General features: G+C 34.6%; 1 protein-coding gene across 1 annotated transcript; it reads left to right on the plus strand.

Moving 5' to 3' along the window:
* Positions 1-7,497: 7,497 nt before the first annotated feature.
* On the plus strand, positions 7,498-14,011 carry LOC131947241 (collagen alpha-4(VI) chain-like). Its single transcript, XM_059308387.1, has 11 exons — positions 7,498-7,533; positions 8,015-8,112; positions 8,375-8,616; positions 9,063-9,225; positions 9,397-9,579; positions 9,899-9,955; positions 10,388-10,447; positions 11,265-11,515; positions 12,367-12,529; positions 12,905-13,087; positions 13,980-14,011. The coding sequence occupies exons 2-11, from the start codon at positions 8,052-8,054 to the stop codon at positions 14,009-14,011; spliced, it is 1,395 nt and encodes a 464-aa protein (XP_059164370.1). The 5' UTR covers positions 7,498-7,533; positions 8,015-8,051.
* The last annotated feature ends 336 nt before the right edge of the window (positions 14,012-14,347 follow it).

The raw sequence follows: 14,347 nt of genomic DNA on the forward strand, positions 1-14,347 counted from the left end.
TTTAGCAGATACTGCATAATGATACTAAGACATTCATTATTTAATTAAACTTGACGTAAATGGCACAAAACATACCTTCTCGACCCAGCTCTAAAACAGGCTCAAAACATCAAGAATAAAGGCCACAAAGTTATAGCCGTATGGATTGGTAAGGACATGAGTCTGGAAGAAAACCTAGCGGTGTCCGCAGCCGTGAGTCAGCTGCTAATAGTGTACTCGTTCGACCAGCTTGTCGGGATACAGAACAACATCGTCTACGGCATCTGTAAAGGTATTACATGGGTTGATTAAATTAGGGAAAATTGGGTAACGCCATTGAAATGACTTTTGTTATAGTACCAAATGGTCGGATTTAATGTGTTTAACGTTTGCTCATTATTTTAGTGAATAGATACATTATTGATTTCAAATAAATTTTTACTATGCAGAATGCAGAATATGTATTATATATATATATATATATATATATATATATATATATATATATATATATATATATATATATAGTGGCAAAGGCATAGTTTTGTTAGAGGCGGCTAGAGCCCACCTGAAATCAATCGTCCTCTCAGTTAACGATTTTCACAGGAGATGATTTACATTCAGACACAATAGTGTGTGTGTGTGCTCGTGTGTGTGTGTATGTTCGTGTGTGTATGTGTGTATGTGTATGTGCGTGTGTGTATGTGTGTGTGTATGTGAAGGCTTGTCTCTAAAAATCACATTGATTCTCGCATTATTTTACAGCCTTGTGGTGGGAATATTTAAATGTTATTTCTAACAGAATATTATAATTTTTGTTTTGTTTCAGCTTGAGCCACCACAGCAAGAGATTCTAAACAAAATTAATACTAAGCCCTCGTGTATTTAAAATACAGTTTTAAAGGGAGGCTACTCTTTATCATAAAGTAAAATATTTTCAACTATACTATATTCTAATTTAAACAACTTAAAGATGTATATGAAATATTTAGGCTGAAACAGTTGAAATAAAAAACTCAAGTATTTTATGTGTTTTTAATTGTTTTTGTCACTGCTTAATTTTTATATGGCTTCTTTTCTCCAAACGAAAAATCTTTGTATTGTGTTTTATTCTTTAATTTTATAAAAGATAGTTTTGAACATAACGGTCCTTGGGGCAAGTGAAGTAATTTGAGTTCACCTTTTTCTAATTTTTAATGGATTTAAAAAAAAGATAAGAAGCAGACTTACGTATAGTTGTAGAGTTGGGGATGTTCAAGAGGACAAGCAGCCTGATGCCGTTGTTATTGTAGGACGCTACTCCAAACATGGCATTGCCTGGACCTAATTAGAACTGGTTGACGACGTCAATTGAACTCCTTTTCACAGTCTTCACTCTGGTAGCCTACAGTTTCACTTCGGCTTAAGACTTGAGCCAGGATTCGAACTCTAGCATTTCCTGTCCACACTCTAGCGATCTATTTATAAAGTCGAGACATATTATAAAAAAAGGAGAAAAGAAATCTACAAGAGCATTTGATAGAAACATATTTTTAAAAATATTTTAAAAGGATAGAAAAATATAACTTGAACTTCAGTTTTCCAGAAACAATAAAAATACGTTACTTAGTTTTAGATATTGAGATCATATTTAACACAAAATGGGTACACAGTGGTTTATAATACGGTGTATAAACTGGTAAAAAATTATGTTATATCCAAATGACTTTTTTGAACTTATTACGAACACCACTCTAACAGATATAGAGCTGGCGAACGTAATAAGTGGGGGCTCGTCCAGGATTAAATCGGTTACTTGACACTTGTGGTCTTTTATGAACCAGCATGTATGTGTCTGCCGACTCAGCAGCCTTCTTAATGTCGACTATCCTATTATCGAGGATATGTAGACGGATCTCTTCAGGTAGGGACTTCAGGAATTCTTCCCTCAGGACCAGAGATTTGAGCTTTTCAAACTCTGAGACTTCTTCTGAGTTGAGCCACCTCGAGAAAACTTTTTCTTTCTCGAATAGAAACTCCACATAGGATTGTGTGGACTGCTTTCTAAGTTTTCTGAATTTCATCCGATAAGCATCGGGCGTCAACTCGTAGGGTTTTAAAATGGCAGCTTTGACCAGACCATAATTAAGTTGTACATCTCGAGAGTGCCTGGAAAGTAGTAGCAGCTTTTCCTACAAGGACTGTGCTTAATAAAGCGGTGAGATAATTTTCGGGCCATTCACATGATTTAGCTAAACTCTCAAAGGAGTTGAAGAAAACAAACAACTAAATCTACCTCGTTAAACTTCGGGACCAATTTACCAAATTTGGCAATAACTTGAGCAACTGACAACTTTTCAGTTTCCACTACAGAAGTGACATTACCACTAACCTTACTGAATTCCAACTCTAACCTCCTCTTATCTAACTCTATCTTAGCTTTTAACTCCTCTTTCTCTAGCGCAACTTTAGCTTCTAACTCCACCTTCTCTAGAGCAACTTTAGCTTCTAACCCCACCTTCTCTAGAGCAATCCTCTCCTCTAACTCTTTATCTTTTAAAGCCAACTCTTTTTCTTCAAAAGATTTCTCTTCACGAAGTAACACATCAGCTAACAGACTCTCCTCAAACACATTTTCGTTGATAAAGTGTACTATAACTTTATCTCTTAGCACTTGTGACTTTTGAGTAACAGAGAAATCTAAATTCAACTCTTTCACTACACCAATAAAATCCGTTCTACTAAGTTTCTCCACCTCTTCTACTGTAGGTTTCAATAAAAAGGCCTCCATTATCAAACTACTTTTTCACAAACAAAACAACTCACTAGGTTAACACAGCACAAGGATCTGCTATGAACTCGACCTAGAACACAACACGACTGACCTCCTTACCTAGATAACTAGATAACGCAACTCTAGCCTTGGTGTTCCCACACGGCTCTACTGGGCTAAGCAAAAACTGCCTAGATCTAAACCTAGTGTCAAAACCAAAAACTCGAACAACAAATTAAATCCGGAAGGGCCCTCACTTATTACGTTCGCCAGCTCTATATCTGTTAGAGTGGTGTTCGTAATAAGTGGTGGAGCAGCGGGGTACATTCGCTTCTTTGGGAATATCCCCAAAAATGGAGGGAAAGGTATCAATCAACTGTGACAATTTTTGGCTTTCATCTGTGGACAGATGTACAAGGTGGTCACCTAAATGGGCCAAAAACGAGGAATTTAACAATTTTGGGGGCTTTAGTTTATCATGAAAACATCATCAGAATCATTGTACACATATAGGTAAAGTAACCTGAGCTGTGGAATGAAAATTAGTACTATCTTCAAAGTACTTCTTTAGTGAGTTAACATGATACACTTTCTGTTTCTTCCTTCGGTCTGGAGTATTGACAACATAGTTCAAATCATTCAATCTGGAATGAACCGTAAAGGGTCCACAATACCGTAAGGATAGGGCATTATTGAGGTTCGGCACTAGAACAAGAACCTTCTCGCCAGGATTGAATGTTCTTTTTCGAGAATTTTTGTCATACAGTCCCTTCATCACCACTTGGGCTTTTCCTAAGTTCTTATGGGCTAACTCCCACACTGCCTTCAACCGGACGTGAAAATCGTCAAAGTTCTCCACTGGATGGTTTCTGGTTCCTGTCCAACGCTCGTGGATCAGCTTCAGGGGACCTCGGACAGTGTGACCGAAAACAAGCTGAAAAGGTGAGTACCCTAGAGATTCCTGGACACAGTCTCTAGCGGCGAAGATAATCCATGGAACAGCTTCATCCCACTGGGTATTACTCCTGACGAAAGTTCTCAGCATGGTTTTTAGGGTCTGGTGAAACCTCTCAAGAGCACCTTGAGATTGAGGGTGGTACGCTGAGCTGGTGACGTGGGTAATGCCTAGCTTGGCTAGCGCTTCTTGAAAATGATGGCTGGTAAAGTTGCTGCCTTGGTCGGTTTGCACAATTCTAGGTAAACCGAAAGTAGTGAAGAACCGGGTCATGGCTCTGACTACGGTCTTTGCCTTAATGTTCCGCAGTGGGAACGCCTCAGGAAAACGGGTACTTGAACACATAATGGTGAGTAGGTACTCGTTGCCCGCTTTGGTTTTTGGCAAAGGGCAGACACAGTCCATGATGATTTTGGTAAAGGGTTCTTCTAACACGTGAATCGGATTCAAAGGGGCCTTAGGAATTTTCTGATTGGGTTTCCCGGCCAACTGACAGTTCGTGCAACTTTTGCAGTAACGCGACACATCATTTCTCATTCTTGGCCAAAAAAAAACAGTTCTCTGATCTTTGCAGTCGTTTTCGTGATTCCTGGATGCGCTGACATCGGGTTGTCATGGGCCAGTTTCAGGATTTCCTGCCGATAAGGTGGAGGGATCCACAGTTGGTTTTTTCCCAACCATGGTTCGGCAGGTGAGGCAGTCACTGGTAAAACACGACGGAAGATCAGGTCGTTCTCTGTGAAAAACTCTCCATCGTCATCCGAGATGGATTTCTCGATTGGAGTTCTGCGTCGTCTTGTTGAGCCTTGACGATGTCATCATGAGAAATCCTCAGAGGTAATTCCATTGGTGGACCCTCTAGAGGTATTTGTTCCAGTTTGGGAGCTGGATTTCTTGACGATGATGATTTGTGTGGATCAGGCGCTGAATCAGACAACCGTTTGGTCTGGCTTCTTGTCACCACACTGGCAGGATATAGCTCATCTTCCTCATCTGGAACTGTTGATAACGGGTTTTGAACCTTCTGGGGGTATACTTTGCTTCCCGCCAAGTCATTCCCTAGGAGCAGGTGCACTCCTGGAACAGGGATACTTTCGATCACCCCTAAGGTGACCTCTCCTTCGACGAGTTGATGTTTCAGGTGTAACTTGTGCACTGGGACAACAGTGGGTTCTGCCCCCACTCCTTGAATAATGGTAACATTCCCGGTGTTCGTCTCCGGTGTAATGTCCATTGAGCCCTTCATTAGAAGTGACTGTGAAGCCCCTGTGTCTCTTAGGACAATTTTGTTCCGCTTGGACAACGGATCACCAGGGATGCTAATGACAGCCTCTGCCAGGAACGATGAGAAGCGAACCTTTCTCGATCCCTCGAGATCGGTTGCCTCGGAAGAAACTGGAGGGTGGAGTGGACAGTCAAAAGACGACTGAACGTAGGAGGTGGAAACTAGATTCCTTTCCTGTGGACACTTAGGGATAGTGTCATTCTGAAGAGTGGAGTTCAAATTTGAACTGGCTGCCTGATGGAGAAGAGCGTTATGCGCGGATTTAAGCACAACCTCTCTGTTGACTTGATGCCGCTTATAACAGTCTTTTAGGAAGTGACCAGGCTTCTTACAGTATTGGCATACTGCTCGTTGACTGGGAGTGGTTCTGGACTTCTGTATTGACTGGAACGACTTCGGAGATTGGCCAACAAACTATAATTTAGTTTTGCCGATTTTCTAAATTTTAAAATGTTAGATGTATTTTAAAGGCATTATCATTCTTATTTTCAAAAACACTATATGGTATAAAATTATTCCAATTAACATTTACAACAATCAAATATGTTGGTTAGATATCCGCATCAGTAATAATTTATTATCATCAGAGTTTAAAATGTGCACTAATCGATATACCTATCCTTACCATTTCCACGAGTTGTAAGTAATAAAAACATTAATTGTCTACATTTTTTAAATTCTGCCTCATCAGCAAAATGAGTCATTAAATTTAGACATAAAATTACACTTTATTCTTATTATAAACATAATTTTGAAAATTCGAAATAATATATAATCACCATTATGTTTATTAAACACAAGTAGACAGGGTTTATATTATAATTTTCAAGTGGGTGAAAATAATTTCAATTAACATCAGGTCATGTTCAATTACTGCTGACTGGGGTATATTATGCTGGCTAGAAGGAAGTTTCATTGTTGAAAACAACGTCAAAACAAATTAATATATTTTACGTTGTTTTCTCATGAATAATTTAAGGCCAGTATTGAATTTTGATAACGACAAAACTAGTTTCTGTAGCAAGCAGAATATGCGTGTCTTATTAGTTATATAGACAGATGTTACACAACAGAAATTGCCACATTCAAATAACAAACAACGCCTACGTAATATTTTTAAAGAGGAACGTTTGGTTTTGTCAAAAGGGAATAGTATTGAAACGTCTATGTAATCATGCTAAATTTTAAAAAGTCTTTTGAAAAATATGGCAATAAATAAAATTTCAGATGTTTTTAAAAAACTTAAAGCAGTTTGGGAACCATCATTTACACTCATTTTCATATTTTTGTAGTGAATATAAGCCGTTGAAAAGCCATCTTGAATTATTTTTTCATGACAAAATACACAATAGTAGTCAATAGCCTAGTATTGTATTAATATTAAATAATATAACAACCCCTATCACCACAACACCCCGACTCTAATAATCCACAAACAAAAGTATGTTATAAATTACTATAGCATTATTAGTATTTTTTTTGTTTGACTATTTCTTACCTTAATAAAACCGTAAGTAACTTTGTATTTTAAAAAGTATACTTTCTGGCAACAAACCTTTGGAACCAGCTTTTCAAGCCTATTGTTTGCATTTGCTCCTTATGGAGTTGAAAAAGAGAAATAGAGGAAGCTGAACTCGTAAAATAACTATTTGTTCTATTTTAAAAACTAAACCTATATTTTTGGCAGGTATTTATAAACAGGTACAAAGCACATAATTTGCGACAAAAAAACGCGTTGAAAACTCATTTTGACCTATTAGAATGAAGTTGTTTTTCTTCTTAGCTTTTCCTTAATTTTCAATTTTTATTATTTTCTTGGGTCTACGCTAAAGTCCCGAAAAATACTTGTCCAGATGCCGTTTGCGAAAAACACTAAAAAGGACAATTTTCCAAATGCGACAAATGCCCGAATGGACACTGCAGCATGGTGTAGTTTCTTGTCACGTACAAGCTCAGCATAAATAATTTTGGCTTCAATGTAAGAATAATCATAGGATAAAAGAAAGAAATTATTATAGAGTAGAATCACTATTGTTTATTGAACAGAATGACACATGATCATTTGTTCAAATTGTAAAAGATCGTGGCATTTAACTGTGAATAAAAAAAAAGTAATTTTAAATGTTTTAAACAAAGAAAATTGTATTCCCGCTTCAAACATCTTTCCATTTCATTGGCTCTTTGAGTTGTGTCTTACTGTTGAAAAAAAACATTATTAAAATAAAACTGCCTCAGAAGCTGTTTCTTTGTCATGAGAAAAATGTCGATTTCTTAATTGCATATACATTTCAGCTACAATGGGGACCACCATTATATTATAATACATATTCGGTGAGTGGATTCTTAAGTTTGAATGGGTATTCACTAAACACAGAGAGATGTAAATATCAATGCTATCGAGAACTTGAAAATGCGGGAAATTTTATGAAACAAAAAAACTCAAGAGGTAGTTACAGTTAAAAATATATGTATTGGTCCTGCACAACTAGTATCAAAAACGTATATATTGCCAAAAACGATATTGGTATTGTGCTTACTTGCGTGCTCACTCTGAAGGAAACGGTACGTCTTAAATGTAACACTTGATGTAGAGGCTTTCTTTAATTTTCTAATTTTTTCTTTGTTTAAGTGTGATTACATTCAATAATTATAAGCGATGTTAACTATTTTAATTATCTCAATGCAAATAAATATTCATAAATGCCCACTTTATAAATGTATTTTCAAAACAGATATTTTAAATCTTGAGCCAAATTCGCCGATGTGTACAACGCAGCTTTTGTCGTAGACATTCTAACGCTATGATAATAAACAGCAACTGAAAAAATAGTCCATACAATATTCTGTTCTGTTCTGTTCTATTCTGTTCTGTTCTGTTCTGTTCTGTTCTGTTCTGTTCTGTTCTGTTCCGTTCTGTTCTATTCTGTTCTGAACGAGTGTAGTTGAGAGCTGGAACAGTACTTAGTTTTGCCTGCTCTTATAATGTTATGAGAACAATTTTCGTAGAACCTGCTTAAGTAGTCTTTTATTTATATGTTTTCAGTTGTGTCCTAATTGAAAGGACACGTTCAAGTTCTACAATGGTCGGATTTAGAATTGTGGCGTTAATCTTAGCAACAGTGCTATGTGGCACAAATGCAGGTATGAAAATAATATTTGCTGTCTACATACTTTATTTATATTTTCAAAAATAAAAATAAAATAATTGAAGCATTACAAATAAATGTTTTAGTCGATTATTAGAAACGGGTTGAGCCAATCATTTCAGTAGGTATATGTATTTGAAAAATAAAAACTATAATGGCCTTCAATCAATTCCAGTGTTTTAACTTAATAGATTTGTTTAATCTGTGCGTAATGCCCTTAATGAACGATGTGGTATTAACTTAAATGTAATGTCCAGGCGATCCGATGCAGACCTATAGGTGCCCTTCCAATACGGTAGTCGACACCTTCTTTGTGCTGGCTCCTACTGGAGGCTACCAGAGCGACAGTTGGAAGAAAGTGTTCCAGTTTACCACTGACGTCATCAAGCAGTTCCGACTGGGACCAGGCAATGCCAGGTTTGGAGTGGCGACCAACAGGAACAATTTCATCAGGCTGCTTGACCTCTGGAACATACCCAACGCTACCACCATTGAAAGGGTACGCGTGTTTCTTATCAAGTGTCATATATAATGTGTATTGATATTTCGTTTGAAATCAACAAATCGTAATGACTATTAATAAAGAACCACTATTACGTACTAAGAAAATAGTTGACCATCCTTCCGACATAGTCACTCTACAAGTAAATTATACTATCACCTACCCAATAAATGTACCAATATTATGAAAAATCATTAAAAAGAGGAAATTATTTAAATCACTATATCACACTGACAAGCTGCAGTTATACTTCCATTGGCGTTTTATGCATTTATTAATATTTACTGGAAACGAGGCAGGCATTATTATTTACTGCAAGCTAGGTATAACACAATATCTATTTTTCTTCTAGAGTAAATGTTTATTTTTATTTAAAATCATTAAATAAAACTGTATGATTTTTATATTTTTTAAACATAAATGTATTTTTTATACACCCGCAGGTCCTCAAGCCCAGGTTAGACCTGAATGTTAACAATTTTACCACCAAAGCTTTAGGAGCGTTGAATGTTAAAAGCATGTTTGGTACCAAGATAAAAAACCGCGCATTTGCAAGGCAAAATGTCGTCCTAATTACAGACTTAAAGCTATCGGCTCTAAAACAAAGTGAGCGTTTAACATAATCAATACCTTAATGTTATAAAATAATATATATATATTACTTAAAGTTTTATCGTATAGCTTTAACTAATCATAAATAATTTGATGAACATTTACATTTTACATCTATGAATTGAGCACTTTTTAACCCGATCATGTTTTACATTCTTACCCCAGCGCTAAAACAGGCTGAGGCCATCAAGAAAAAAGGCAAAAAAATTACAGCCATTTGGATCGGGGACTATTTTACCGAGGACGACTACAAGATCACGTCTCCAGCTTTTAACGCTGTGCTGACTATCTATTCATTTGATCAACTTGCTGAACTACTGAACAACATCGTCCACAGCCTCTGTGCAGGTAGGGGCTTTGTTGGCAAAATAAGGGCTTTCATCAGCGATTTTCCTTTGTTTTCATTTATCTTTACTATGTTTAAGAACTATTTGAGGATAATTCAACCATATGCTAAACTTGCAGGCATTTGCTATCATAAAAGTATATTTTAAATAATTAAAATAACATAAATATTTATCTTAGATACATCTATTAAACTTCAAATATTACTCAATCATTTACACTATTATTGATTTATTAGCACAATATTTATATCTAACAGTGTTAACAAAGGCAGTTCCTGTAAAGTGGTTATTATTCAAGACATTAAAATGTTTTATTTTAGATCCCCCGCCATCCGATTTCCCACCAATAGCAGTAGCTGAGAACAGAACTTCACCAGGTTATTACCGCTGTTTATACCTTCACACCAATTGATATAAATAATGTATACGTATACGTATATGTATATATATATATATATATATATATATATATATATATATATATATATATATATATATATATATATATATTTATTTATTTATATATATATATATATATATCATATTACATATTATATATGTATATATTTATGTGTATATATATATATATATAAATATATATAAATATATATATATATATATATATATATATATATATATATATATATATATATATATATATATATATATATATATATACATATATATATATATATATATATATATATATATATATATATATATATATATATATATATATATATATATATATATATACCTGCTACACAATTAATTAATGCTATTTTTATTTTTTTATTTATTATTTCTAGCAGTGACTGCAGAACCAAGGGTTGAAGAAGTTACGTTTCTACCTTACCCAGGGCTTACATGTACGCTAAATTAATAGTCTTCATGTCTTTCTGTCTGTCTGTCAGTACGTCCGTCCGAGTATTCGAGAAGGATTATGATGATTCACTCCTTCTTAAATTAATTAAAGTAATGCATTGCTTTTTAACACAATACCGGGCTTGACATTATAAAACACATTACTTTTGTCTTAACTGATTGTTTCAAAAACATGTAAAAACATTTGGAAAACAAACTGATCATTTAGCATTTTATTTTGAAGTTATTTTTATTAATTCTTGAAGTCATTTTTTTTTTAAAGTTGAATATTTTTAATGAAAAATGAAGTCAAAAAAGATTATATATTTTTTGTCGTTTGACCATTTTTAAGATTTTCAGTTAAAAATTGATATTTTGTGAGTAATTATTAATTGCAATAACATCTTGCAATAGTATACAATCCTTGAAAATCTTAAGGGGTAGGTTCCGGGAATAAAAACAGAAACAACACGTCTTAATTAATAATCATTTTTTTTTACTTATTTGTCTTGACCTGAGCTAGGGTACTCAAGGTAAAGTATTTGCATGCATCAGGGTCTCTTTTGAACATACGGTTGTCATGACAACGCCACCTTCTTAAAAAATTGGTTGAGGTCCCAAAAAGGCTAAGAAATTGAGAGATTTATTGTTCCCGAAGTCTAACCACTTAAATGTAAAGTTAGAGTGGAATATAAAAGATGCATTAATTCAATGTACGCGCATAAAGCATGTACATGCTGATTTTATCTTTAGAATTATCGTAGCTCAAACTGTGTTTGTATGTCGTGAAAGCTTTAAAAATATTGTTTTATTTTTCCGTAGACCCAACACCCGGACCTGGCCCAAGACTTAACTGTAGGGACGGGGTAGGTGCAGACGTCTACTTCCTCCTGGACTCGTCTAAAACTGTCGGACCCTACAACTGGTACCGACTGACGGAGCAAGTGACAGCATTCGCCAGCTACTTCCCTATTGGTCCCTCCTACTACAGGTTCGGTGCAGCTTCGTTCAGCGACAACGTCAAGAAACTCTTTGATCTGAAGGACGTAGATGGAATGGAAGCCCTGATGCAGGTGGGTCGAATAATCACTCGCTGACAATGAACCTTTATCTCGCATTTACCACTGTCATTTCGACTGTTTTAGATTAATCTCCAACCAATTGAATAATCCGTTTTCGATAATTCCCATTAAACCTTTTACTGCAAATTGCGAAATTTGGCGTTAATGTAGAATGTCTGAAAGTAAGAAATGAATAATTTGTATTTCTTTATCTAGGCAGTATACATAATATATAACCAGGGCAAGTAAAATAATAGTTTTCTCTTCAGAAAATGTCCCAACACTAAAACCTTAACATTTTCTTAGAATTTGGTCTCATTTTCATTTCATCCTACTTTTTAAAAAATACTTTGATGTTTAACGCTTTATACTTGTATTATATGTGGTTATTTTTTAAATTTAAATTTCTCTCTTAAAATTCTATGCTATATTGAAATAAGGAACTCGTTGCCTAGAAGAGTGCGTGTTGTTCAAACGCCTGTGGGGGGTGAATGATGTAATACTTCATTGATTTTTGTGAATGGTTGAGCGAGGAAGGGGGGGGGGGGGTGTAATATTCAAAAAGTGGAAACTAATGGTGATCATTGTTCCGCTTCTGATTAAAGGGCAGTAATGCTATAAACATTACGTATGTTTTTTTTTGTATTAAAATGTTTAAAATGCCCACAAATCGTTATTGAAAACAATTTAAATTGACAACACTGGAACACACGAACAAATACTTGTCATTAACTTCCTCTGAAGCTTGTGACAAGAAAAAAACTGTTAGTTTGAGACTGCTAAATGAGTTTACAATGAGGATATTGTCATCTTGATAATCAGCGCCAGACAAAAACAACATAATATATTTTATTTTTACTTAGAAAACCCTGCAAGCCCAATTTTTAGACGGTGCAACCGAAACTGGGAAAGCTTTGGAATTTATCGGCCTGAACGACGTTTTTGGCTACTACTCAGGGGGTCGCGCTAATGCCAGGGATGTCGTCATCCTGTTGTCCGACGGGTATGCTTCATTCAGACAACAAGGTAGGCATTGGTTCGTTTCTTTTAGTTACACACCCGAAATGTTCACCAAGAGTGTATCATCGATAGACAAAAAAAAAACATTTATTTGTATCCAGTTATTCAAACTATGTTATTTAAAATCATTAGACTAAATTACTCAATATCGAATAAAAAGAAAATCGGAACGTCTGGCGATAACGCGCACGGCTGCCAACCCATATGTCTAAAGGTTCAAGTCCGATTGCGTCCCTTATTCTAACCAGCTGAGATTAACATAATTGCCTTTTATATACCTAGGTAACAGAAACAGGTAAATCCTACACCAACCTTAATGACAGCCAGAAAGGCTTAACGTTAATTTTAAATAATATTTCTCTATCACACAATTTCTTCTAGCGCGATTGGCTGCTGAAAGGTTAAAGTCCAATAATGTAGTTATCATCACGGTTGGGATAGGACCAGATGTGAACGTTGATTCTCTCAAGGAGATCGCCAGCAGTCCTAACGATTTCTTCATCACGTTTAACTACGATACACTTGGTTCGGTTACGATTGACGTTCTGAACAGAATGTGCTCTTGTAAGTTTTGGTTAACTCTTTGCTTTTTACAAGCTTTTATTTAACTCACTTCATCGTCAGTCGACAGTCTGTCTGTCTAGACGGAAACGCAGGAGTGAAAATTCGGACAGTTCTACTTGACCGACACGATTCACAGTTGGCACATGGGTCAAGACATGAAGACAATGCAATCTGAAACTAAATTTGACTTAATTGGATGCCTAATTGATTTTTTATGAATTAATTAAAATTTGGACCGAATTAGTAGGCATGTCTAGCCAACCACACCACACGCGTCATCAATAGCTGCGCCATCACGACCACGTAATGGCTGCGTTCAAAAACAATTGCGCGCCTACTGAACGTGATATTCAGAAGGCGCGCAATGGTTTTTAGTCATGTAACTCTATTGTAGATAAAACATGTAAAGTACTGAAAAAAAAATTCATAAAAAACGTTTTAATAACAAGCTTTTATGTAATGATGCACTAAAAAGTAGAAAATAAATTATAGACTACTATTTAAATAACTATAAAGAAAAGCGTGGGTGTCTTCCTTAACATTAGTAAAGGTATCCAATAGATACTAAAGTGACCCACGCTTTTCTTTATAGTTATTTAAATAGTAGTCTATAATTTATTTTCTACTTTTTAGTGCATCATTACATAAAAGCTTGTTATTAAAACGTTTTTTATGAATTTTTTTTTCACAATACACAAAATAATACAAAGGTCGTTTTTCATTTGTAAAATGTTTCTTTTCAACACAAACGTTTAACATATTTAACATCTGTATCGACTATAACAAACTTTACTCAGAACTTTATTAATTATTTTGAGGAATCGCTTTTTACAACTTAATATCACTCAAATAAATAAACATTTTTTTCAAAACTTTCTCTTTTTGTTTTCAGATGCAACCCAAGGTAATATAACAAAAATGTAAAATAGAATCACAACTCTTATTCACTGAAAAATTAATTTTCAGTTTCAATTATTACTTGGTTTACCATTCACTTTAATGTATATATATATATATATATATATATATATATATATATATATATATATATATATATATATATATATATATATGCATTTATGGCCCTCCTACATTTATTTATTTCCCTTTAATTGCTCGATTGATTGATTGATTGAGTTATTTATTTATAATTTGTTTCATATATATAAATATATATATATATATATATATATATATATATATATATATATATATATATATATATATATATATATATATATATATATTTATGTGTGTGTG

This window comes from Physella acuta, unplaced genomic scaffold, assembly GCF_028476545.2.
Source record: "Physella acuta isolate Inbredline_101_S28 unplaced genomic scaffold, ASM2847654v3 ptg000590l, whole genome shotgun sequence".
Lineage (NCBI taxonomy): Eukaryota > Metazoa > Mollusca > Gastropoda > Physidae > Physella > Physella acuta.

Excerpts from the sequence above, each read along its gene's own strand:
- LOC131947241 (XM_059308387.1), top strand. The coding sequence starts at position 8,052 with ATGGTCGGATTTAGAATTGTGGCGTTAATCTTAGCAACAGTGCTATGT. Across the intron at positions 9,580-9,898 it reads CGTCCACAGCCTCTGTGCAG|ATCCCCCGCCATCCGATTTC; the intron begins GTAGGGGCTTTG and ends GTTTTATTTTAG. Across the intron at positions 12,530-12,904 it reads TGCTTCATTCAGACAACAAG|CGCGATTGGCTGCTGAAAGG; the intron begins GTAGGCATTGGT and ends AATTTCTTCTAG.